The 26531-nt window shown below is 38.3% G+C and overlaps 2 protein-coding genes across 5 annotated transcripts in view; one reads left to right on the top strand and one right to left on the bottom strand.

The window, feature by feature from the left end:
- Positions 1-15688, top strand: part of LIMK1 (LIM domain kinase 1) — a 28712-nt gene extending 13024 nt beyond the window's left edge. For 3 of the 4 annotated variants that reach the window (XM_053760897.1, XM_053760896.1, XM_053760895.1), the window contains 8 exons: positions 4774-4902; positions 5457-5582; positions 6631-6762; positions 7623-7724; positions 8195-8454; positions 9397-9565; positions 10282-10479; positions 10930-15688. In XM_053760897.1, the coding sequence (XP_053616872.1) occupies positions 4774-4902; positions 5457-5582; positions 6631-6762; positions 7623-7724; positions 8195-8454; positions 9397-9565; positions 10282-10479; positions 10930-12027 (2214 nt within the window). In that variant the 3' untranslated portion in view covers positions 12028-15688. The remainder of the gene's footprint in view (positions 1-4773; positions 4903-5456; positions 5583-6630; positions 6763-7622; positions 7725-8194; positions 8455-9396; positions 9566-10281; positions 10480-10929) is intronic. The other variant, XM_053760898.1, reaches the window with a different exon arrangement.
- A 178-nt stretch (positions 15689-15866) lies between these two features.
- Positions 15867-26518, bottom strand: LOC128679001 (uncharacterized protein). The gene is made up of 3 exons (XM_053760931.1): positions 26371-26518; positions 25554-25679; positions 15867-22120 (listed from the first exon to the last, which is right to left on the bottom strand). Exons 1-3 carry the CDS (start codon positions 26410-26412, stop codon positions 21950-21952), a joined length of 339 nt encoding a protein of 112 aa, XP_053616906.1. The 5' UTR covers positions 26413-26518; the 3' UTR covers positions 15867-21949.
- Between the last annotated feature and the right edge of the window lie 13 nt (positions 26519-26531).

Below are 26531 nucleotides of genomic sequence, written 5' to 3'. Positions count from 1 at the left end.
TAGGCTGGTTTCAGCCGATCTACGCTTACAGTCGTCTGTTTCCCTTTTAATTTAATCTTAAAAAATTTGGCACCTCTCTTCAGAACTTCGTGTGGCCCTGTGTAAGCAGGCTGAAGTGAGCCACGCAACATGTCTTCCCGAAGAAATACATGGCTGCAAGTGGCGAGCTCTTTGAACACGAAAGTTCTGTGAGATGAGTGATGCTGGGGGGGAACGGGACGTATGTTGTCGGCGAAAGCTTTCATACGAGCTGAGAAGTCGGTGATGTCGGTCGTATAGCCAGGTATGTTGTGACCAAAGAATTCACCGGGTAGGCGAAGAGGTTCACCATATACCAACTCAGCCGATGAGCTTTGGAGGTCTTCTTTGAAGGCGCTCCTGATGCCCAGGAGAACAAATGGCAGAGTCTCCGTCCAGTTGAGAACTGCGTGGCAAGTGATGGCCGCCTTCAGCTGCCGATGGAAGCGTTCAACCAAGCCGTTGCATTGCGGGTGGTATGCCGTGGTCTTCCGATGATCAAAACCGATGGATTTGGACAGCTGCTGGAATAGCGCTGACAAAAACTGTCGTCCGCGGTCGGTGACGATCTCTGTGGGACAGCCATAACGGGATACCCAACAAGCTATAAACGCTTTGGCCACTGTTTCGGCGGTGATATCGGTAAGCGGCACAGCTTCGGGCCATCGCGTAAAGCGATCGACGAGTGTGAGGCAGTACCGATAGTCACCGTCAGGGGGTAGTGGACCGACGAGGTCCAAATGGACGTGTTTGAATCGCGCCGAAGGCAAATCGAGCGTACCTATTGGTGACGCAACGTGCCTGTTTACCTTCGAGCGCTGGCAAGCCAAACACGCCTTTGTCCACTCTCGGCAGTTTTTCCTCATCAGTGGCCAGACGAAGCGTTGTGCAACGAGCTTGGCTGTGGCATTCGCACCAGGGTGCGAAAGCGAATGAAGGCAGTCGACAACTTGTCGACGCAGTGCTTTGGGAACAAAAGGCCTGGGGGCTGGTGTGCTGACGTCGCAGTACAGTTCAGTACAACTCCCAGGTACGTTCATCTTCTGGAGGCGTAAAGACGTTCCTCCTTGAAGGTGTTCTGACAGCTCGGAGTCTGTGGCTTGGAGTTTGGCCATGACTTCAAGATCGACGGGCATCTGCAGCTCACAAATGCGGGAAAGCGTGTCGGCAACGACGTTGTCCTTCCCGGAGATGTGACGCACATCCGTTGTGAACTGTGAAATGAAGTCGAGGTGTCTATACTGACGTGGCGAACAGTTACTTTTCCTCTCGTGGAAAGCGTAACACAGAGGCTTGTGGTCAGTATAGACTGTGAAGTCAGTGGCCTCCAGCATATGCCGAAAGTATTTGATACTCTCGTATATTGCAAGGAGCTCACGGTCATATGGAGAGTACTTAACTTGTGACGGGCTCAACTTGCGCGAGAAAAACGCTAGTGGCTGCCAGTCGCCATCCTTTAGCTGCTGCAGGACCCCACCTATCGCCGAATCTGAGGCGTCAGTGACGAGTCCCAGCCTAGCTTGGGAATCAGGATGGGCCAAAAGAACAGCGTCGCAAAGGCTCTTTTTGCACGCTTCAAAAGCATCCCAGGCGGTACCTGTAATGGTAACGGGGTGAGAGGCTTTGATCGACCCAGTGAGTAGGGCATTTAGTGGAGCTTGAATCTGGGCAGCGTTGGGCAAAAATCGCCTGTAAAAATTTATCATGCCCAGAAATCGCCTGAGCTCTCTGGCCGTCCTAGGCACTGGGAATTCAGCTAGGGCCTTCACCTTGCTGTCAAGTGGTTTGGTGCCGCTCTCAGATATGATGTATCCGAGGAACGTTACCTCAGGGGCACCGAAAATGCACTTATTAGTGTTGATGAGCACACCGTAGTTTTTCATTCGGGTGAAGAGTTGACGTAGATGACCCTCGTGTTCGGCCTGGGTTTTGCTGAATATGAGAAAATCATCCAAATATGGATAGCAAAAATCCAAGCCGCGGGTCATTTCATCGACAAACCGTTGAAAAGTTTGCCCGGCATTACGCAACCCGAAGGTCATGTACGGAAACTCGAAGAGTCCGAAAGGTGTGGAAATTGCAGTTTTCGGGATATCTGCTGGAGAGACTGGGATGAAATGGTAGGCTTTTACAAGGTCAACCACAGAAAAGAATTTACATCCAGCGAGGGAGTGGGAAAAATCATGTATATGGCGAATAGGATATTTGTCCGGTATAGTCCTGGCGTTCAATAACCTATAATCACCACAAGGGCGCCACCCGTTATCCTTTTTAGGAACGAGGTGTAGGGGTGATGCCCATTGGCTATCAGACGGACGCGCGATACCGTTAGCGACCATAGCATCGAACTCGGTCTTTGCTATTTTGAGTTTATCAGGCGCTAATCGGCGGGGTGAGCATGACACAGGGGGTCCAGGCGTGGTTCTAATATGATGTGTGGTGTTATGCTTGACGATGTCCGGAATACCAGCGGGACGTGTTATTTCCGGAAATTCGGATAAAATGGCATGATACCTACTGTTACCACCAGTCGGGATTTTCACGCTGGACACCAGGGTGCTGCTTGTAGCTACTCTAGTAACAGTGCTGACATTGGTCAGGCTATCGATCAACTTTTGGTTCCTGATGTCAACAATAAGTTGATAAAATGATAAAAAGTCTACGCCAATGATAGGTTTTGTGACATTAGCAACCACAAATCGCCACGGAAAGTTCCGACGTAAACCTAAATTTAAATTTAGCTGTATATAGCCATAAGTATCGATAGCCGAACCATTGGCAGCGCTCAATTGATAATCGGATTTATCACGAGTACGATGCTCTTTAATTGCATAAATAGGGAACACACAAATGTCACTACCAGTGTCTATCAGATAGTCTATATTACTTGCACGATCCTTGACGAAAAGGCGACCGGTATGAGTCTGGCAGTCGTCCGTCGCCATCACTGACTGCCGGGAAGGTTTCCCGATCCTGAACGGTAATCGCACGGTTTTACACAGTGTTTCGCGTTGGATCCGTGTTTGTGGTGGTACCAACAGATTGGGAAGCGTCGGTAGTTGGACTGGGATCTTTGGCTGCGCGATGACGATCCGCTGCGTGACCTGGGTCCATGGCCTCGCTCTCGTTGACGTGGCTGTCGGCTGATCTGCGACTGCAGCGCACTGACCTGCTTTGTCAACTGCGCCACCTGCTGTGTTAGCAGGTCGATCGATGATGACGGTGCTGACGACGACGTGGCGGCCACTTGCTGTGTCGGAGTTGCAATGTCGTGCACACGGTCGGCTAGTTCCGCGAGAGCGTCTAGAGACAGCGAAGGCTGCGAAGCAATAATTGGCTGCAATCCTGTGGGTAACCTGCTCGTCCAGATCGTCTTCAGGAAGTCGTCAGGTATGGTTGGTCCAGCAAGGTGCTGCAGGTGCCGGAGAAACTGCGACGGCTTGCGTGTGCCAAGCTGCTCGTGCATCAGCAGCTGCTTCACCTTGTTTTCACGCGACACCGATAAACGCTTGATCAGCTCGGACTTCAAGCGGGCGTAGTCAGCTGGACCAGTGAGAATATCCTCTACCTCGGCTGCGTACTGTCTATCAAGCGTTGCTAGGACGTGATAGAATTTGGTTCGGTCGTCCGTTATTTTCATAATGGCGAACTGTCCTTCCACTTGAGCAAACCATATAGCAGGTTTCTCGGGCCAAAAAGGTGGAATTTTCATATGCCCATGCGTTGAGGGTAGAAATACAGGCGCCGCCGCTGTGCTTGCCGCGTCCTCAAATCTTGGCTCCGCCATCTTATTCTTGGTACGTACGGTTACATTGTCTCGTTCCGAGTCCGACATCTTCTCCAAATTCCGTGTCCTTAGGGGTCACCAGTTGAAGCGGTCTGGGTGTATGCAGGAACAAAAACTAGCGTATCCACATAAATACACTTTAATTCATAGACCACACGTACAGTTTCATAAAAAGATAGAAAGGAGTACAGAGAAGAAACAGTCGATAGTCCAAACGATACACAAGAAGAAAGGTGAAAGACATACAAGTCACAAGCTCAAGCAATATTTGAATTACGAGCGGTGGCATAAGACATTAGGTGCGGCGCGATAGCGAGCGGCGTGAGCTCCGCGGTGCATAGGCAAATCACGACTGGTGGGATCTCGCTCGGCTGGTCGGTCGACTCCGGCGCAGCGCGTGTCTACTAGCTGTAGCTATAGATGTATGATGCGTTTAATGACGCATGAGTTTGCCGCGCGGGTTTGCGCGTTGAATATTTTAGTAATGTAATAAATATGTGTGAATATAAATATAATTAAGATAGAATTAGTAAATAGATAATATTAATACATACTATAAATTATATTAATAGATAATTATATAAATAAATTATAATAAATATGTAGGTTCCCTACAAAAGCATTTTATCAGAGCCAAAACCCTTTGGCTCAATCCGAGGTAAATTTTTATACGATATCAGAACATGTTCTAATTTATTTAAATGTTTTGTATTATAAGTTCATATACGTATGTGTTAATAGTGTTCATAATATTACATGCCTACCTTCGTTATATTGCGCATTTCTTTAATGATTCCTTTCATATCTTTATCTAATAAGTGCCTATATTTAACATTCTTCCTCATTAACATTCTTACCTTTCCTCCTACTGCGCCATTGATCAATACTTAATATTTTATTGCTTCTTTAATATAAAGTATGTATTTTTGCCCCAAGTTGATTAAAAATTATACAATTTTCCACGTCAGGGTGAACTGCTCGGCTCCGGATTCTTCGGCGAGGTGTACAAAGTGACGCACCGCGACACCAACGAAGTGATGGTGCTCAAACAGCTGTACAGAGTGGACGAGGACGCGCAGAGGAACTTCCTCAAAGAGGTGTTAATCTCTCTCTCTCTTTCTCCCCCTCCCTCTCTCTCTCTTTCCCCTTCCCTTTCTCTCTCTCTCCCCCTCCCTCTCTCTCTCGTCTCTGCATATCCCCGGTTGCATCCGGGACTGCGACGAAGCTCGGGGTAAAAAATAACCTTGAAGATTCGACTGTGATTTTACAACCGTCCACCTGTGTGACGTTGAGCCTCTTTGGGAATACCCAAAGAGGTACTTATAAGCTGCCTACGCTACGTGTCCCAAAGTCGCCAGGAGGTAAAAATATTAAGCCCTTCTGTCATGATAGGGACCAACACTGTTTGAATGAGTTTCTTTCGGCATTTCTTCTCAGCAGTGGTCGTTCCGAAATGCTAGTAGTTTGTAGCTTTGGTAAATATAATTCAATTTAGAATACGACGTAAAAATGTTCATGTGAATGCCTAATTTCTGAATCAATCAATCAATACCAAATAATTTGGTTTTGATTGATACACACCTACATAAAACACCCTGTATAAAACTTATAAATAGAAAATTGAGAAAAAAGCTGGTGTCGTGTCACCCAGGTGGCGGTGCTGCGGTCGCTGCAGCACCCCAACGTGCTGCGCTTCATCGGCGTGCTGTACAAAGACAAGAGGCTGCATCTCGTCACGGAGTACGTGGCTGGGGGCACCTTGCACCAGCTGTTGCAGGTATATAAAACTTGTCTATATAAATAAATATATTAGGACAGATCACACAGATCGAGCTAGCCCCAAAGTAAGTTCGAGACTTGTGTTATGGGATACTAACTCAACGATACTATATTTTATAACATATACATATACAGGATTACTGGTATCAAACGCAAAACCTCCTAAAGACATCAAAACAAGCAACTTTTATTCTACGACTTTTCGTGATTCGTAGTTTTTTTTTTTCATATAAAAAAATACAATCTAATTTGCGATTCTACACATGTTAACTCTATGTAATAGCCAAGCAACACGAGACAGTACAGTAGCGTTAGCGGAATCGAACATAGAGTTAACGTTTCATAGAAACGACATTAAAACTAACAAAAAAAGTTTTTTTTTTAGACAAAAGTGGTTTAGACAAAAGTCGTAGAACAAAAGATGTTATTCTCTATGTACCTTATGCGCCTTTGGAAGGTTATGCGTTAGATACCAGTAACCCTGTATAAACATCCAAGACCCGGGCCAATCTGAAAAAGATTCTTTTTCCTCATAACCCGACCGGAGATCGAACCCGGGACCTCTCGGTTCAGAGGCAAGCACTTTACCACTGCGCCACCGAGGTCGTCAATATGTAATTTAAATGTGTTAACAATGTAATGTAAATGTATTTTGTTATGTTATTAGAAAAGAAATATGTAACAAACAATAATGGTAAGCCGATCTGGCATGATAGGGACTAACACTGTTCAAATGAGTTTCTTTCGGCATTTCTTCTCAGCAGTGGTCGTTCCGAAGTGCCAGTAGTTTGTAGCTTGTGAGAAATTATAATATAATATAAAATTTGACGAGAAAAAGTGCCTGTGAAGCTCTAATTTCTTAATAAATAATTTGAATTTTTAATTAAGCATAAATATATCCAGAGCTTGGAAAAACCACTATTATTTAGTAATTTCTTTTTAGCTAACAATACATAAAGTCAAGGTCACAACAAAAACCGTAAATTTCTCTAGTAGGTACCTACTGTTTGAAATGTATTGTAAACCCGCGTGACGTGTTGGTGTAGGACCGCGCGCGGGCGCTGAGCTGGGTCGCCCGCGCGCGGCTGGCGCGCGATGTGGCGGCGGGCGTGGGCTATCTGCACCGCATGAACGTCATCCACAGGGACCTCAACTCTCACAACTGTCTCGTCAGGGAGGTGAGCGAACGAGTGAACTGATTGAACGAAACTCTGACAACGATTACCTGCCATATTTACCTGCCAATTGATAATTAAAATGGAAATTCGCGGATGCGTTTTGGAATCTTGTTAAATATTTTATCACCATAACATTGCAATTTTGTTATATAATGACTATAGGACCAGGATTCGCTCGGGTAAAAACCTAATAAATTATACTCCTAAATCTTCCTCAGGAATCACTGTATCCATTGGTGACAACCGCATGAAAATCCGTGCGTAGTTTTGTGGTAGAGGACTTTGTTTTATAAATTTGTTGGTAACATGAAGTAGAGGTAAGACTGCCAGTACTTTCAATTACTTCTTGATCCAAAGTACATGTATTGCCATCCCTTTCATCGGTAGGCAAATCTCTTCTTTCCGCTAAAAGGTATAACTTGACAACTCGGTATAACTCGACGGCGAGTACACGTTATATAAAAAAGGTCGAGCTATCGATGAATGAGATATAATATTATTAGTTAAGAGTAACTACTACTCTCTCTAATGAAAATACTGTACGACGGCGTGAGAGGAAAGAGATGAATTAATTCAGCCGAACTGGCACGGTCTCGATAGCTCAGTGGTCAAGAGCGCTGTCCCGGATAGACAGGGGCGCGGGTTCAATTCCCGCTCGATTCCAGAATTTTTTCATATTATTATTATTATTTTCAAAAGTAAGTTAAAAAGCACGTGTGACATGTATAACAAATCCATTTAAATGGAATATAATATGTCACCTTGCATCAGAAAATTGATTACTGATTGTCTACAACAAATAATTATGACATCACTGTGTTAAGTAAGCTATAGGTAAAGGATAGCTTTTGCGTGGTTAGGACCAGACGGTGATCGTGGCGGACTTCGGGCTGGCGCGCGTCGTGCAGCGCACGGCCAGCAGCGCGCACGCGCGCGACGCGCTGCGCCGCAAGCGGTACACGGTCTGTATACAACATATATATATATAACCAGTTGTTATTCGCCACGAACTTAGATCTCGCGAACATATATTTTGACAAAATTGAGAATATTTTAAAAACAACTTAACCTATTTTTATGCCCCACAAACTTAAAAATTCCTACATACCTTTTAAATTTCATCAAAATCAGACCAACGGTTCGATAGTTAGGTTATAAATATATTAGGACAAATCACACAGATTGAGCTAGCCCCATAGTGAGTTCGAGACTTGTGTTATGAGATACTAACACAACGATGCTATATTTTATAACATATACATATATAGATAAACATCCAAGGCCCGGGCCAATCAGAAAAAGATCATTTTCCATCATGACCCGACCGGGGATCGAACCCGGGACCTCTCGGTTCAGGGGCAAGCACTTTACCACTGCGCCACCGAGGTCGTCAAGTTTGTCGGCAGTTCAACGAAACAAATGTAATGATCAGGTTGTGGGCAACCCGTACTGGATGGCGCCGGAGATGATGAACGGGAACGTGTACGACGAGAAGGTGGACGTGTTCTCGTTCGGTATCATCCTGTGCGAGATCATAGGGCGGGTGTCGGCCGACCCGGACGAGCTGCCGCGGCGGCCGGACTTCGGGCTCAACGAGGCCGCCTTCCTCGACGCCTTCTGTCGCCCGCACGCGTGCCCGCCGCCCTTCTACAGGGTCGCGTTCCTCGCGTGCGACCTGGAGCCCGATGCGAGGTTTGCTGCGTTATTTTTAAAACCCCGACGCAACATGACGGGTGTTATATGAATGAATGAATGAAAAATTATTTATTCATGTAACCAAGACTCACAAATTTAAATAAATAAATAAATATATTAGGACAAATCACACAGATTGAGCTAGCCCCAAATTAAGTTCGCGGCTTGTGTTATGGGATACTAACTCAACGATACTATATTTTATAACAAACACATATATAGATAAACATCCAAGACCCGGGCCAATCAGAAAAAGATTTTTCATCATGACGCGACCGGGGATCGAACCCGGGACCTCTCAGTTCAGAGGCAATCACTCTACCACTGCGCCACCGGTCGACAAAGTACAGTATAGTACGTTAGAACACTTAAGCTATGTTAATATGTAATTGTATGTTTGACCGCTAAGTGTGTCTGTGTGCGTGTCACCGTAGCTCATCAACGGTCACCGATTCGGACAATGCTATATATCGTATCATATAGATTTTTTAGCTCTTTAACTGTATTATAGGTTCTTACTTCGAATTTCATGATGCTGGGTCGAAAATCTCTATGAGTTTGAGAAATAAGGTCTTGACAAATGAAAAGATAGACAGACGGACAACGAAGTGACCCTAAAAGGGTTCTTTAAGGTTCATTTACCTTAACATTAGATTACTCACTGGAAGTGCTAGCTTATCTTGTAACTAAGATTACTGGAATAAATGACTATTTTATTTATTTATTACTAGCTGCGCCCCGGCGCTTCGCTCCCGTGAATAGCACCCTATGTGTAATTCCAGGTTATTTTCTACCCGTGTACCAAATTTTATTACAATACGTTCAGTAGATAAAGCGTGAAAAGGTAACAAACAAACTTACAATCGCATTTATAATATTAGTTGGGATTATTTATTTTAACGTTTGAACCGGAACCCTAAAAAATAATGTCCGTCCCAGGCCAACCTTCGAAGTGATGGAGATCTGGCTGGAGAGCCTGGTGCAGTGGCTGTCGGGCGGCGGGCCGGGGCTGCTGGGCGGCGCACTGCCCGGGGCCGCCGCCGCCCCGCCACGCGGTGAATCCACCCCTGACCCCGACTACGCCGTCTTGTGTGATGGGGTGCTCAAGGTACGGCTATCTCTTAGGCCGCTATAGAAACTGTGTTTCGTAATCAGTTGTAATCTGATCTGAGGTTTCCTCCACGGTTGAGCTTAGCAATGGCTGACGCATGCGTCAACTCGTGAACAGGTGCGATTGTCATGTATCTTTTATTCAAGTTCCACATAGATTTATGAGAATCATAGCATATTTTTGTATAATTTTTGACCATGTATTCTTATATATACTATTGGAAATATATCAAATAATTGATGTATTCTTCCAGCATTTCTCAGCAATGGTCGTCCTGAAAGCCAAACTGATACTATACATACATTTTAAATGTCGGTATAGGCTAATTTGTATATGGTTTTTAAGATTTGTGATTATTAATATTGCATGTAACAGAGATAAGCGTTTGTGAGTTTGTGACTTTGTATGTTTGAGTCGGGTAATTTCGGAAACTCCCGAAGCGATTTCAAAAATTCTTTCGCCAAAGGAACATTATCCAAAATTGCTATAGGCTTATTTAAGGCTTACAAAATTAATAAAAAAGCCCCGGGCAACATCTAATTTAACGTGAAAAGTGCTCTCGATTTTTGAATTTGACTTTAATGGAAGACTCTATCGTTCGTAATCAGTTTTGAGTTCGTTGCGTCACAGCCTCGAACGCAACCGGACATATTCGGAGATGAGAGAGTTAATCAAGCCCTAATGCCCGATAAAGACGTGATAGTGTACTGCAGTCGCGGTCGACGGTGACGATGCTGGGGTCGCAGCGTCCGCGCGCGCTCGGCAAGTGCGTGTCCGCGTCGCACGTCGCGCGCGTCGTCACCGTGCGCGCGCGGCGCCGCACGCGCTCGCAGCACGCGCTGCACGCGCACGCGCACGCGCACGCCGCGTACATACTCAGGGCGCACGGCAACAGCATTGACATTACCGAGGTGAGGTGATACTTTGTCATTCATTTCATTTGGTTTTAGTATGAATTTTTATTATGATTCTTTTTTTATTTACTTAGTTTTAAGTTTTATTTTATAGATGAGATGTTAATACAGTGTATTTCGAACCTATTTCGTTTAAAGATAAAAAAATGAATTCTAAAACTATCATTAATTTGCCTTTTCTTAAAGAGGCGGTTGTGGTCTTATTTTATCTATGAACGTACTGAAACATCTAAATGATATTAGAATTTATTCATCTTTTATATATTTTTTAGAAACTACAATCTTTAAAATTGCTTTTGTTTCTATATTTTCACATTCACACGTCACCAAATACCAAAACAAAATTTGTGACGAATTTTGAACATTCTCCTTGTTTATGAAGTCAGTTAAAACTACTTAAAATATAAGCTGTCGATCTATACCTTTCATAAACTTAATTATCTGCAGGTGGACGACATCAGCCTGTGGCTGGACCCTCCCCCCCTCAAGCGCAGCTCCCCCGCCTCCCACCTCCACTTCCCCCCCGACACAGACGTCACGGACAAGCCACAACTACCCGCCTTCCTCCGCAACCAATCGGTGGAAGGCCTCGAGTGTCAGACCAAGCACCTCCCCCCCCCGCCCATCTGCAGACACGACAGCATCCCAGATCATTGCGACCTGACTTACGATTCTGATTCCTCTGACGACGAAGTTACCGAAGTCACAGACTTAAACCTCAAGAGGAATACCGACAATTTTAATGATAACTTTTTTGACGATACGAGAAACAAAATAGCGGACATGGTCAAAGAGAATCTGACAGCTAAAAAGTCGAGTTATGATGTCAGTAATGTCACATTTGGCTACCCAGAAAACGAGAGGAAGATACCCGAAACAGATGACAGGAGATACAATATAGACCATCTGAAGAAAAGTCCGCTGATCGCGCAAGGGATTAAAAACATTCCCGTAGTCGAAGTACAAAAACCTGCGGAAAAAACTAATTTTTTCACAAAAAAATTGCTGTCGCCGAAACTCAGTCGGTTATTCAAGCCGAACGCAGCAGAAGTGGTGAGAAGCAAGCCTGAAACTAGCGAGAACAAAGAAGAGAAGTCTAAAAGCAAATTCTTCATTCACCGGCCCACGTCTCCGGGCAATCTCGGACGGACTTACAAAGTTAGACCACTGGACTCGACTAGACAAGACGTGTTGAAAAGTGATCTAAAACTTGCCAGTCTCGGGAAGCCCATGACTCCAATATTCCGGCGACACGTGCCCGAGAGACCAGAGTTCGCAGACGGCAGGTTCAGCTGCCGCGATCGAAGGACAAAGGAGAAAAATCCAGAACCGAAATTCGTCGATATCGGACGGAATAGAATAAAAACACCAGAGAAAATTAAGAGCAACCCTTTGAGCACGGTTTTGGAGAAGGAGAAAGAGGGGGAGAGGAGGAGGGAGGCGGGGATCTCGAGGAGTAATTATGTGAGTTTGGCCAATTTGAGGATCAACGGTCGCCCGAGACCGCGGCCGGTCGAAGTTTCGCCCACTGAGAGAGCGATATAGGTCTTGTCTTAAGCTTTTAAATTCACGCCCCACTTTTGACAAGATTCTGTTTGTCTTTTGTTTTCAGTCACACATTCCAATTACCAAGATACCAAAATTGTTAAATTGTCTGTGGTGGCTCCCTCTAGAAAGGTTTCTCAGTAGGGGGCGCCACTGTGTTTCATTCCCAACATTAAGAAAGCAGTCCCAATATTTGCATTCCACGAATAAACGTATACATTCCTAATGTTTCTCATCCCGTTTTGATACGGTATCATTGTTTAAGTGGATATTTTTTTGGAGAATAGTTGGATAAGACTATTGTTATGTATCATATTACATTATGTACTTGCCACATTGAAATTCAACCTCGCGCAGCGCGAATTTTACACACACCACGACCATAGATCATTTCACTCTATGGTTAGACCATAGCAAAAAGCGGATATATGTTTACATCTATCTTTTCTTCCATTTAAGTAATCCATTCCATATTACTATTTAACATTTCATTTGTCATATTTGTTCGCGCACCCAGGGGTTGGTTAATATACATTTGTTGAATTTATACTTGTACTTATATAGGCTCTATATTATATATTAAACGTATGTACCTACTCACGTGTATTCGGAAGCCATTTACACGAATCAAAAAAAACATTGGCAAAGAATAAAATACTTTTCATCAAAATAATATTGAATAGTAATTTAAAAAATTGCTAATATTTAAAATTTTCTATTTGGCGCTCTAAATTGTTAAAATTTATACTCTTCCTTTTCGAGTAATTAAAATTATTATAATATCTATGTATAGTATGAAATTCATTCCTTATAACATTATAATATATAATATAATCTATTCCAATAAATTAGAAGTAATTTTTTGGCAAATAGCGTTTATATCTCAGATTACGGGAAGAGATTCTTTGTGAAAAAGTAATAACGCCCTTTATGGGAGCGTACAGTATTGTTGTATAGCGATTAGTATAGTGCGGTGCCTTGAAACAAGACTGCGCGGCTTGTCAATTTATTAGCGGCCGGGGACTTCACTTGGACACGATATAATATATTAGCTATTGCCCGCGGTGTCCTGTTTGTCCTCTTTTTAAATATATATATATTTCAAATTTCTTCAAAATTAGTCCATTACAGATACTTTCGCATTAATAATATGATGCTATTTATGGACTAGTCCAAGTGAAAATTCCGACATTACAGTATACACTCGTTACGTTCAATGTTTAGAATTTTGTAGTTATATATATTTATTTAAATTTAAATTAGGAAATTTGACGTTATATATGCAATAATTAAGACTATTTTATGCTCTTTGTAAGTGAGCTAATTCACTTTAAAAAGTGAGTTTATTTAAGTATTTTGCTTGAATTTTTTTATCTTTCCATATGTAATATACATAATATAAAAGTGCCATTTATATACAAATGTTATGTACAGTCGGCTACATATTACTTTAGTCCTGCCTAACTGCCTAAAAACGCATTAAACGTTCATATTCAATTACAACATCATACATTGGCAAATAAATATGCCTTGATAGATTCAAATTGTGTAGTAATAGAATCATTACCTTATACGGGGTAAAATTAACATACATACGACGCGTTTTGTAACAGCTGTATTAAAGTTTTTAATCTGTAGCCCACTGAGCATACGTGAAATTCGAAAATGTGTTATTTATATATCGATACCATTCGGCAATAGAAGCAGATTGACTGTGCCTTAAAAATGTATGAGAATGTTGACACGAATATCTTAATATTTTTGGATTTTCGCATCTCATAACATATTATTCGTAAAAAAGTTAACCAAACGTTAACAACCGTACGTTACGATAACAAACGTAAAAACCAATTTCAGTTAAAATATGGCTTGTCTCGAGTTGTCAAGCATTGTAAAATGAAACAAAACACATTTTAACTTGAGTAAAAGGAACTAAAAGTAACATTTGTATGAAATCACTATAGGCTGGTGCGAAAACGAAACCATATCGACTTTTAATTTGACGACAGAGCCATCTAGTGATAATCTTCATAACTAATCAGACAATTATTATGTTTGAAAAAATGGACTGTACGAATGCGGTAACTTTTGCGAAAAAGCGTATACGAAAAAACAATTAAGTTTTAATTAATCTGCTACTACTGCCTCGGATTTTTTTATAATATTTTATGTTTACACTTATTTTTATAGCGTTAAGGGATTCTCGGCAAATAACTCTATTAATTTATTAACTTAAGCTGTAAGTTGAAGTCTGATTTGTTTCTCTCGACAGGGTGCCATGATACTTTTATGATTTTGTTGAGTAGGTTGAGCGATAGGCCGCATCATGAGATACAAGCCTACATTTCATTACGACAGTAGTGGCACGAAATTAAGTTTCCTGTTAATATCGCCAAAAGTTCACGTGTAGACGTCAAGTTTCATCGTGATGTCAGCGCGTGCATTGCAGTCCCGAAACCATTTTCGCGCCACAAGTTTCCTAATGAAAATTAGGTTTTATATTGAATCGGTGTTCCAAACTGTGTGTGGTTCCAAATTGTATACTTGAAGTACGGTGTGGCAATGCGCGATTGAAAAAAATGTTTTTTTATATACTTTTATAATATGCGAGCTATATTTCTGAAATTATGCATACTTTCGTCATAATAAAACATCAATGAATAAAACTTGTAGTTTTATTCATAGATTATTTAACAAATGTTACCAAAATGTTACATAAATGTTGTTTTTAAAAAAATATATAATTTCAATCGTGCATTGGTTTCTCGAATTTCTATTTAAGTATCTGATCTTGTAATCTCATTTTTTTATTTCGAGTGTAGTCCGTGCTCAGTTTACCTTATCTGTGATACGTTTCGTTTATAATGATCGTGTAACAATCGTACAGTAATACCACGTTTATAAGTAATCTCGGCAATGTTCGACGGCGCAGAACAGTATAACCGACCGCCGACTCTGGCCGAATGAGAACATTAGTGAAATAACGAACTTATTGCTACTTCATAAGATTTTAAATCCAAAAACAACAGGAGTCGTGCTATCTCGCTCATAATAATTGTACGATCGCGTCGGGGAGTGGCGCTCCAGCGAACTCCAGACATGGAGCGTACGCAGGCATTAGCCAATAGCGAAAGGTTTTGTTCGCGCGTCCAAATGGCGCAGATATTTTCGCGCCGTGCAAAAAATTGATTTCTGCGCAAGTACATCGGTGTAACTTATTAAAGTGGTAGTACTGTACTAGAGTTTTAGTTATATATTTTTTGAATTTATTCTTCAATAAGTTTATTTGTTAAGTTATTAATTACACAGGCAAAGCTCTTCGCGCGCCTGCTACACCTTTGGTTTATTAACATATACCAAGAACCAGGCATATTTTATAATCTGCCAGTAATGCGCCGTGAGAAACCTTGCAATGAAGTGAGAAATATATAACAGTTTAGCCGTAACATATACAAACGTGATATTTTTATTCACATGTTTACGATTGTAATTGTCTCGCATTGTTTCTAACAGAGCATATATAATCCATAGTTTTATTACAAAGAGCTTTGCCTAATCGTTAACCAATTAACTCTTACCGATAACAACGAGTCTCCGTCGCCTTCCACGCGTTGTATTGTTTAAGTACAAATCAATAAAGGAATATATTCATAATATTTCATAACGTCTTTTATTTCCCTTAAGAGCGTTAATTCCTGAAAAGAAGCCAATGTATGTGTCCCCCTGCTACAAAGGTTCAGTTTTACAGAAATCTCTGTCGACGGCGGCCTGTTGCCTCCGCAGGAAACTCAATATCGTCTCGCCATCTCTTTCGCTTGTCACAGAAAAATGATACCACCTTAAACCATAAAATACGATTTATTCGAAAACAAATTACAAAACAACAGGGCTAATACAAAGTATCCCAGTTGCTACATTGTAAATTATAGTAGAAAATATACTCTGAAAATAATAGATACAACCCATCTACAATAGTGTACACAGTACAAAATATCTAGAAATGCTACAGAGAATATAGGAATAGTGCTATATTGTCGTGTTTTGGACATAGACTCCCGCCGGCCTGGTTATACATAAGTATGTATAAAAACAATTACTTTTTCTCTTTCGGAAATATAAATTATTCGAGAACGAGATGAAGGTTTTTAATTCTTCAAAAGTTAAATGACTCGAAAATAAATGTTTCAGAAATAATTTTAAACAAGACAAATTAATATAAAATTAAAATAATTTATACGTATTATTAGTTTCTTTGTCGATGTTTCTCACGTTTCTTATCATTTAACTGACCGGCGGAATATTTATGTGATTCGGATCAGAAAATAGACCAAACGTTCTTTAGGATCTTTTTACAATATTAAGCGCTAACTTTCGCACTAACACTAAATATATTTTTAACGGCAATATACGATTTCTCGACGTAAATGTGTGGGATTCTGTTAAGTCTGTTGGCTGTATAGTCAAGTATAGCTAGCAGATGTTAACTTGACTGCTAGCAGTTACAATAACTAAACTTTTTTCTCTTGTCGAGCGTCCGCGAATAAGTATATAAGCCACTACGCTGCTTGGCCAACAATTTTCTGATCCAAGTCACATCGTGCTTAAACTCAAAAGCCGTAAAATTTGTAATTAAAATCACCAAAACTTATATACTACCCTAAACATTACACATTATGTGAAATTGATTCAGAAAATGCTTATTATAATTGTGCCGTAAATACATCAAACAGTGCTGTACTGGACGTGCTGATTAACTGGATTATTACAATATATCTCACATTGATATCAAAGTTTGTGACACGTAGAATCGGTGTAATTCATAAGAAATGTGTATATAGATGCGGCGAATTGGAAAATATTTTTCTAACATACACTTAATTAATTCATATGAATGCCCAATCATTTTCGTTTTATTTCATAGTAATCGTGAATTATACTATTTTTTCTATATTATTTAATTTATTATATATATCTAGTCTATAAAATTAATAAAATCAGTCACTAATAGGACGATCCTATCCAAAAATCCCGTTATAATAGCCAAAACTTGTTCATTTCGTGTTTCCGCAAAAATATTATATTGTTAAAAAAAAACCTCATTAATAATACATACTCAACTCTTCAGTTTACAGGTACAATGCACATACATATAAATAATAAATATTTTTGAAATTTCTTCTTTTATTTTTGAGGTATTTGAAAAGTATTGCACAGTTCCTAAAACGGTGGTCACAATTTTGCCCACGAAATGACAAGTTGCGATCATAATCTCGAAGCAAACGAATACTAAACAATCTTACATTACACGGGTTTACCCGCTGCTGACTACTTACACATAGTTTCAGACATGTATTTCACTTACACTAATTTTTCTAAACAGCAAAAAGCTAAAAGGCGAGAAATGTACCAAGAACTTTTGGTAACCATGGAAAAGTGATAGATAAAGCCTAAAACCTAGATCTAGCCGAAGATAGCACGATACACCCAGGCCCAACCACCGCACTTCGTGTTTGGCCATAACCAGAGATCGGATATTCTAGTGCCATATTTACATAAACTTCGACGTAGCAATACCTAACATAGAATGGTAATACCACCTGTAAAATATGAAATATTTATTTGGTCAATTTTAACACACCTGCTTCAATTATTTGACCTATTCATATAGGTACACCTGATATTTACTTAAACAGTTATATTTTATAGTTTTATTTTACGTAATTAAAAATATACAATTTTAATCTGACTGATTTAGTACGGAAATCTAAAAATGGAATAATATTCTTCAAATCAATAATTTGCACCTAATTATATATTATTTCAATAAAATCCAATAATAATTCACGATTTTTAAATCATGGTATAAAAAATATATTAGTCGAAGTTTAGGTAAATATACACTACAATTTCCGATCTCTGGTCATATAATACAATAATATACATACAAAAATTAATTGCGTGAAAGAAATATAATATTTCATCTAAGATCTAGTGTCTTGAAGATCTTGGTACAAGTCTTATTAACACGACGGCAAAGAAGTCCTGTGAAAATAATAGTATGCAACATGCAATAATTATCTATACTAATTTACGTATCGACTGAAATAAATGCATTTGAGGTACATTCTACTATTTTTAAAATTTTATATTTGTTGGCTACGCTTTGGGATTTATTATTATTATAAATTAGCGAATCAATTATAATCATTCCATTTTATGCAAGTTTTAACATTTTTACTGTTCTATGAGTCGCTAAACTGTTAAGTGTTATTGAAATTTTGCAACTGAACAAACAAAATTATATGCATCTACGTCAACGACCGTAGCGGGCATTACGCAGCCTAGTCGTTAACATACATTCATCACATCACAATTACACATAAATTCGTTCAATAACACGCAAACAATATTGATGCACATTAGATATAGATATTTCATGCAATTTTAAATAGGTAAGTAGATCAAAACATTTTTTGAACCCTAGTACTCCTAGGGTACCAAAAATTATATATATATTTTTTGTAGGTACTAGATATTTATAATTGCATGAAATAATAACCTGCCTAGAGTCTAGGCCGTTACATGTTAGAAACAATTATTTTAAAGGGATTAAGGGTGCTTTAAATTTTTTTCTTCAAACAATAATTACGAGCGCAAATGCATTTTTAAATTTTTTACTAATCGAATCAATTAACAATCTTCTATGGAATTGACATTCGAACATTCGATAATTACTTTGTTCAAAATACGCGCGACTTAAAATCAAATGAACTACCTAAAACCTAGTTTACATGCTTGCCAAACCTTACGGTGATCATTGCTTTTTAGTGAAAAAATTGCTCACATTAAAACTCAGCAGTGGATAGCCAAGCGCATGTCAAGTTACCCATGGACCTTAATGCCATAGTAGTAGGAGCGAATTTAAGTAGTTTGATGTGCTATTGGCTGTACCTTGAGATCAGACGAAATTGGCGAGCATGTACACTCAGCATGAGGATATTCCATTCGTTGCGTTTTTAAAAAATGCACACTACAATCTAACAATCCGATATTTCGTGTGATATCCAAGTTGTCAGGAGTGTTCCCTTACATTTCATGCATTCGGACAACTCGCGTCTAGCACCGACTTACAATTTAATAATTCATTTTTTGCACATTGAAATAACACTTAGATCAATCTACAAGCGGACAAATGTAGATGGGGCGTAACCGTACGCGTCACACGAAATTTTTCAACACACTTGATGTAAAATTTGTAAAATTTCAGGCAAGTATGTAGAAAATTTTCGTACGGTATTCTAAATTGAATTTCTCATTTGGTATCACCATCATGACAAATATCACATTTGTCATTCAGAGGAATTGTGTGCATAAATTGACTTTTAAGAATGTAATGTGATAAATACCACTAAATATAATAAATTTGATTTCTAATTGTATGTCCTTAAAACAGTGGCGCCGTATTTTCTCCATAGCACTCAACATTAATACATTAATTACAATTTGTAATTTAAAACACATACAAGCCACGACCAGGATTTGTTCTACTAATAGTAAAATATTCACCCTCTTGTAATTGTATGACTAGCTTAATTTGATTTTGTAAATTTCATTACACGCAAAACTTACATCCGTATCTGATTTTCTATGACCTATCTAATAAAAAAAATCATTTTATACATTTTTTAAAACAAAGAACAAAAAATAAATTGAGATTTTGTGTGCATTAATTTTGTTTTTAAGACATAGATATACAACGAATATTAATTTTACGATAAATCATAGAAATTTCACCTCGCGACACAATAAATAAACTACAAACAACCATACAAACTTCACAGGCATTCGATCGTTCACATTCGCTCATTCTATTCGAGATGACTTCCATCGTGTGATATTCACCGTGTGATATTCAGCAAAATATTCACCGTCAGTTCACAATTTAACTAACGCAGTTAGGATAATCATAACTGTGTTATATTATAAACTGTTTGCGTTTTAAATAACGGGTTAAATAATTAAGATTTATTATTTACGAACCCATTCCACACCATTCCCTCACAATTTTCAAATTATCTTATAAGTAGCTTAATTTCGAAGATATTCTGTAAAATTGTGCTGAATAGAATAAAGATTTTTAAATTTTAATTCACACTTTGCATGTAATCCCGCACGATTCAACACTTTCAATATAATTTATGTCTAAGGTTGGCACATGTTCGCCCTAACTATAATGATTTAATCACTATTGGGGCACTATTTGAGCTATACGTTACATGTAAAGCCCTATATCCAACGCAGCGGTAAGATTTGTAAGTACACACCCTTATTGAAGTGTCAATGGTAGTTCAATTGTAGTTCTTATTTTCATGCAATAAGAACTATTATTGGGACTAATGGCTACACAGCAGAATGATGTGTGACCTTTGGGTCACTGCGAAATGATGCTAATCTTTTTAAGGTTAAATAGAATGGACCTAATTCATATTAATTTATTCCATAAACAATATAAAACTGTGTGGAATTGTCTTTTAATAAAAAGATAATAAAATCAAATAATGCAAAATTTAATTTGGCACAAAATTTTGGTCTAATATTCTCCAACTAATAATAGTAACATTTGACCAAAGGTTTCATTCTCCGTATATACCTAGTGCTCGTAGGGATACCTCGCCCTGGGACAATCATCCCTTTGCAGCGTTGGATAAGGGCATCATTGAGCTGCCTCGTCGTGTCCTTCGATAAGTTATCGATTTGTTCTTAATTTTGACTAAACCAACTTCAATAAAACTTGATAATCAACTTTAAATAATCACTAAAGTGGTAAACTATAAAACGTATTTTTTTTCGAAAGTAATAAATATAAAACAATACACATGGTGGTACAGAATCCCTATATACATACGAAGTGGTAGGATACAGTCCCTCGGGTAGATCCAATGCGCAGTGTCAAGTCAATACCAACACTTCTAAAAAGGTGCCAAGGAGGTAAACGCGACTAAAGACTAATTATCGTATGTATATTTAGTAACACCTGTATAAAAATGAAAAATACGAATTATACAAATAACAAATATATAAAAATGTGAGTTTTGAATTCCTACTCTCCAATACAGGCTTCCACATATTCGATAGTCTTTGTTTTATTTTCCCGTCTGGGAAATATTTTCATTAGGTTTCGCCCCCACGAAAAAGTTCGGCTACGTTGTGGTCAGCGACTGTATTACCACTGTATTGTAAGTTTGCGTCCGTGACGCGGACTAATTAAAGTATTACAGTATTCAGAAGTTGTGATAATTTTTCAGAATTATGTAAAAAGGAGAGTAAGAAGCAAATTTTCTCATTTCAAGAGAATATGTTGAATGTCAACATTGAATGTCAAGGTTTCTCAAGGTTTCTCGCGGGATTTTAGATAATTACAGTTTTTGGAGAATTGTGCAATAACATTTGATAGTTTAGTGTAGCAAATAAGCAAATATTTTTATTTTGACAACTTTTAAATTTCTTTAATTATTGCTTTTGAGTATTGGAAAACTATAGAAAATAGTTTTTTGTGAAAACTAAGAAAAATAAACCAATTTCAGTCATGTATATAAAAACTGATTAATAGAATCATATAATATTAATCGTGTTTACATTATTGGACCTTGGGCTCCAGTGCTTAACATTTGGGAAAGAAACCAGGACATCTCGGACGAAAGAGATTCTTGCATGACGCGTTTTCGTTTTTTCGACATATTCTCATAGAACTCAAAACTAAACCTAATTTAGTTTTTATATAAATTAAATGTCGCTTTAAGACACAAAATAATAATTGAAATATATAATAACAAAGTATTATAAAAACGAGATAAAATATTATAAAGACAACCTATCAGAAGCTAGGTCGCTCCATGGCGGACACGAGAGGCTCTTCGTCGGCTCAGCGCGGATTGGAGGAGGTGGGGGGGGGCGCGGCGGCGAGGCGCTGGCGCAGGCGCGCGAACTTGCCGTGCACGAGCCGCAGCTGCGCGCGCAGCCGCGACGACAGCTCGCGCTGCAGCGCCTGCACCTCCACCAGCTCGCGCCGGAGCTGCTGGTAGTCCGACCGCACCTAGTGGAAGGACACCTTTAGAGAAAGGCATCGGTCTATCTAGTCTATGTTGAAATTTCTTCTCTTCTACATACGATTACCTACTGATTGCAATCGGAAATACTGAATGCCCAACCAATGTCGCCGAATTTTTTGGGATGATATGTAGCAAAATACCACATTTTTTTCATTAATAAAAAAATCATAAGATTTTTTATGAAACTTTTTTGTACAGAATAAAAAAAGGTATTTTTATTACTACAGCTTTATATCCATTCTGAAACATGCGCCATTGGTTGTCTGAACACAATGTAAATGTAAACTAAACAATAATGAATATGGCGCCGCCATATTTGGAAGTATCTTGTGTGATGAAGGCCGCACAATACCGAGAGATATAAAAAACTAATCAAAATTTGAAAGTAAGCGTCGATAGTACATAGATACGTAGATAAATATGAGGATTGAAACTAAACAGTGAGGGCACTGTGAACCACTGGCTAGCCGTTTAAAAAAATATCGAGAGAACATACAGACGGACTCACAGGAGTCTGAGCATCTGATGCAGACAGGGAAAGCCAAGGAATAATAAACACATGGCCATCGCATCGTATAGTTCATATGAGAACCGCTGTCACTAAACTCACACACTGAAAATTATCCAATGAGAACGGGCATAATTCGGTGAAGTCAAAAAGACATAACGACCATTACGAATACAGAAATACCAACCATATTGTACTTACTATAAAGTCGAAGTTAGCAAGTGGATAACACTAAGTAATAACGTCTGAATTCTATCTGCGTGCTTTATGTCATTACTGTTTACTTAGTTATCGGGACGGGACAGTGCTAAATTTTAACAAATGACCACGCAAAAGTATTAATTAATATAGAAAATGCAGCATAACAGCTATCACTCTTGACTTTTTAAAGTGGAAAATCTATAAGTTGTGGGTAATGTAATGCTTCATCATGTCATTGCATTACCGACAATATAAGACGAAACCAAATTAACTAAAACCCCTTGTAAGCATGTAAACAGCAAACGTGTGAGTCCGTCTTATTTTTTTTAAATACGTTCTAAAACCAAATTAAATAAGCGAAATTTCTAATCAAAATTTAAAAGTATATTTTTTCTTTTTTTTTTTAATATTGTAATATTTCCGACTAGCCAGCGTTTCGTGAGCCCCGCCGCCAGCGACTCCTGGAAGCAGTCGCTGAAGCCTGCAGAAGCGCCCGTCGTGGGGGGTTTGTCTCTGCCCAAACTCGTACCGTCAGAGCCGGCAGCTAACAATATCGACAAGCGTGACCACCGCTTCTTATCTTCCATGCTGTCTCTCAATGGGTCGCGATATTTTTTTTTATATCAATACTAGTTAGGTTATAATTACAACACAACAAAAAGAAATCAATTTCTCATTAGCATCGCCACTTAAATATTATTTTGAGAACTAAAAAAATATATTTCATTTGTAAATTCTTTATTATAAATACTAATTATGTATCCTCAAACTATATATATGATCAATGTTATAACTTTATTTTTATCTATAAGGGTTATCACTTTGTACGTTGCCGAGATCCAACAGGGTTGTCAACATTTTAAATATCAGCATTCTTCTTTCACTTTTCGAGTGTGTAATTACTAACACTGGTGTCAGATTACTTAAGTCGCATAAAGGCATCTGACATGACTTTTACGACTACGTAAATATCAGCATGAAACATAAGAAGCGCTGAGCAACATGACACGGTACACTAGTGTAATTCTGACCTGTCCCGAGTTTCAACAACTATGCAAGGGGCTGAAAAATAAACAGTTCTCTTTTTACATGTCCAATCTGCAGGGTTAATACATACACAATACATATTTTATTATATTTTGATTGACATCAGAAAGCGGTAAGTAAATATCTTAATGTAATTACAAAATGTTTGATAACAACATTTTTACAATAGGGTAGATGATTAATTTTTAGTGTTGTGACAATTCGACGGCCCTTATCAAAAACACCAGTGAAAAAAATACTGTGATAATAACAATGCTTTCTTGGAGTCGTCCAGAGCATTTATGGTGAGCATTTATGGTGACGACTTTTTTGATAAAAGATGTTATATAATATATAAATTTTATCTAGAGCATATATATATATATATATATATATATATATATATATATTACAATTTTCTGACCTTGTCATCTACCCTATCGTATTATAGTTTAAGTTTGGTATTATTTAATTTGTAATAAATAAATTTGAGGTTGTATACCATATATTAAATATTGGAAATCTTAAAATTTATTGAATATCGCATACATTTACTCTGGATAGGTCACACAATGCTGAGAATATATAGTTTGTATAATAAGTAAGCAATGTTTGTATGACATCATATAAATATAAATATATTAGGACAAATCACACAGATTGAGCTAGCCCCAAAGTAAGTTCGAGACTTGTGTTATGGGATACTAACTCAACGATACTATATTTTTATAACCATATATAGATAAACATTCAAGACCCGGGGCAATCAGAAAAAGATCATTTTCCATCATGACCCGACCGGGGATCCAACCCGGGACCTCTCGGTTCAGAGGAAAGCACTTTACCACTGCGCCACCAAGGTCGTCATGCAAGCTAATATGGACATACTTTACTGAGTCATTATACTAAACCAATGTGCCGTGTTTGAATTAAATAAATTTATTTATAGGTATTATTTAAAGACAGACTTAAGGAAGTCTGATCAAAAACACAAGTTTACTAACATAACTTAGTTTTACATGACAAACTTTTGATTATCCAATCCCACTAAATAAATAAATGTCAAAGTTATGTTATGAAATTTGGTACACGGGTAGAATATAACCTGGAATAACACATAGCATACCTTTTATCTTGAAATTCCCATGAGAGCAAAGCCCCGTTTGGTAGCTAGTGTTTTATAATTAAAGATAATGATTTTTTACTCGTGAACGGGTGCTGCTCGATTTTTTATTATTTTTAATTATACATATATATATATATATACACACCTTTTGACCATGTACTTATTGTATTATTGTGTACTTACATGTTATATTACTGATAAAAAAGGATACATAAATTTATATTAAAAAAATTGTAAGCCCTTCTGGCATAATAGGGACCAACACTGTTTGAATGAGTTTCTTTCGGCGTTTCTTCTCAGCAGTGGTCGTTCCGAAATGCTAGTAGTTTGTAGCTTTGGTAAACATCATTTAATTTAGAATATGACGTGAAAAAGTGAATTGAATTTCTGAATAAATTATTTGATTTTGATTATTTTGAATCCAACTCAACATCAATTCATAATATAATTATACTAATCTAAAATATTATTTATACCTAAATAACATTATAATAATATAATTCTAAATTGTTAATCAAAAATCTATAAGTTGATATAAATAAAAACATAGTGTTACCTCAGAGACAGATTTGAGTAGGTTCATGACGCAGAGGTCCTGCGTGTCGAGGGGCTCCACTAGCTCCCTCTCCACATTGTCCATCTTCCACTCCATCAGGTCCAGTTGCTCGTCTGTGCGCTTCACCTGGTTTATGTCACAGGGATGAAAAGGAAAAAAAAGGAAAAATGCAGTCTTTTTTAGTTTTGGAAAAATATTGTTTTAATTAACGAAAATTAATCATTATATATATATATATATATATATATCAATGGTTTGGTAAATTAATGGTTATACCTAAATCAAAATAATAATAAAAATTATAGCAAAATAAAGAAATTTTGACTATGTCATCTACCACTTCACCTGTGTGCAATTGCTATGAGAATAGTATTTTCTTCCGGAATAAAAGGTAGCCTTGTTTTCCTCCTTAATTATATGCATGCAAATATTGAACTTAATTTTTGGCATGAAAATATCTTATAAATTTAAAGCAATTGTTCGATTTTATATCAGTGTTCAATTTAACTGCATTTGTTTGAATGTTTTATATACACATACAATATCTTAAAGATAAGCGTAGACTAAAAATGCATCAATCAAATTCAAAAAGTCTGATGACTTCCCAATGGATGATATAAATATAACCGCCGAAACATTGTTACAACAATAGATGGCTTTTAATCGAACCGAGTGCCCCGGGCATTACTTTTGTCTGTCTCCAGATAATTTATTATTTACCTATGTAGGGTAGAGAAGCGGCTCAGTGACCTATATTCCAAGCTCCAATAACTACCCATAAAATGAGGGATGGTTTCTAAAAAGCAAGAAAACTCACTGTTTCTTCGAGGTCTTCCATGGTTAACTCTTTTTCAGTCATATTTACGGATCAATTGAGGGTTTTGTGTCACAGTTTTTAATTTAAAATACGCGGAGGATTAGCCGGAGTGACCATTTCCTCCCCAATTTCCCAAATAAAAGTGACATGAAATGACATTT

Source organism: Plodia interpunctella, chromosome 21, assembly GCF_027563975.2.
Source record: "Plodia interpunctella isolate USDA-ARS_2022_Savannah chromosome 21, ilPloInte3.2, whole genome shotgun sequence".
Taxonomy (NCBI): Eukaryota; Metazoa; Arthropoda; class Insecta; order Lepidoptera; family Pyralidae; genus Plodia; species Plodia interpunctella.
The sequence above is the reverse complement of the archived record's forward strand: the minus strand, read 5'-3'. Positions and strand labels throughout refer to the sequence as shown.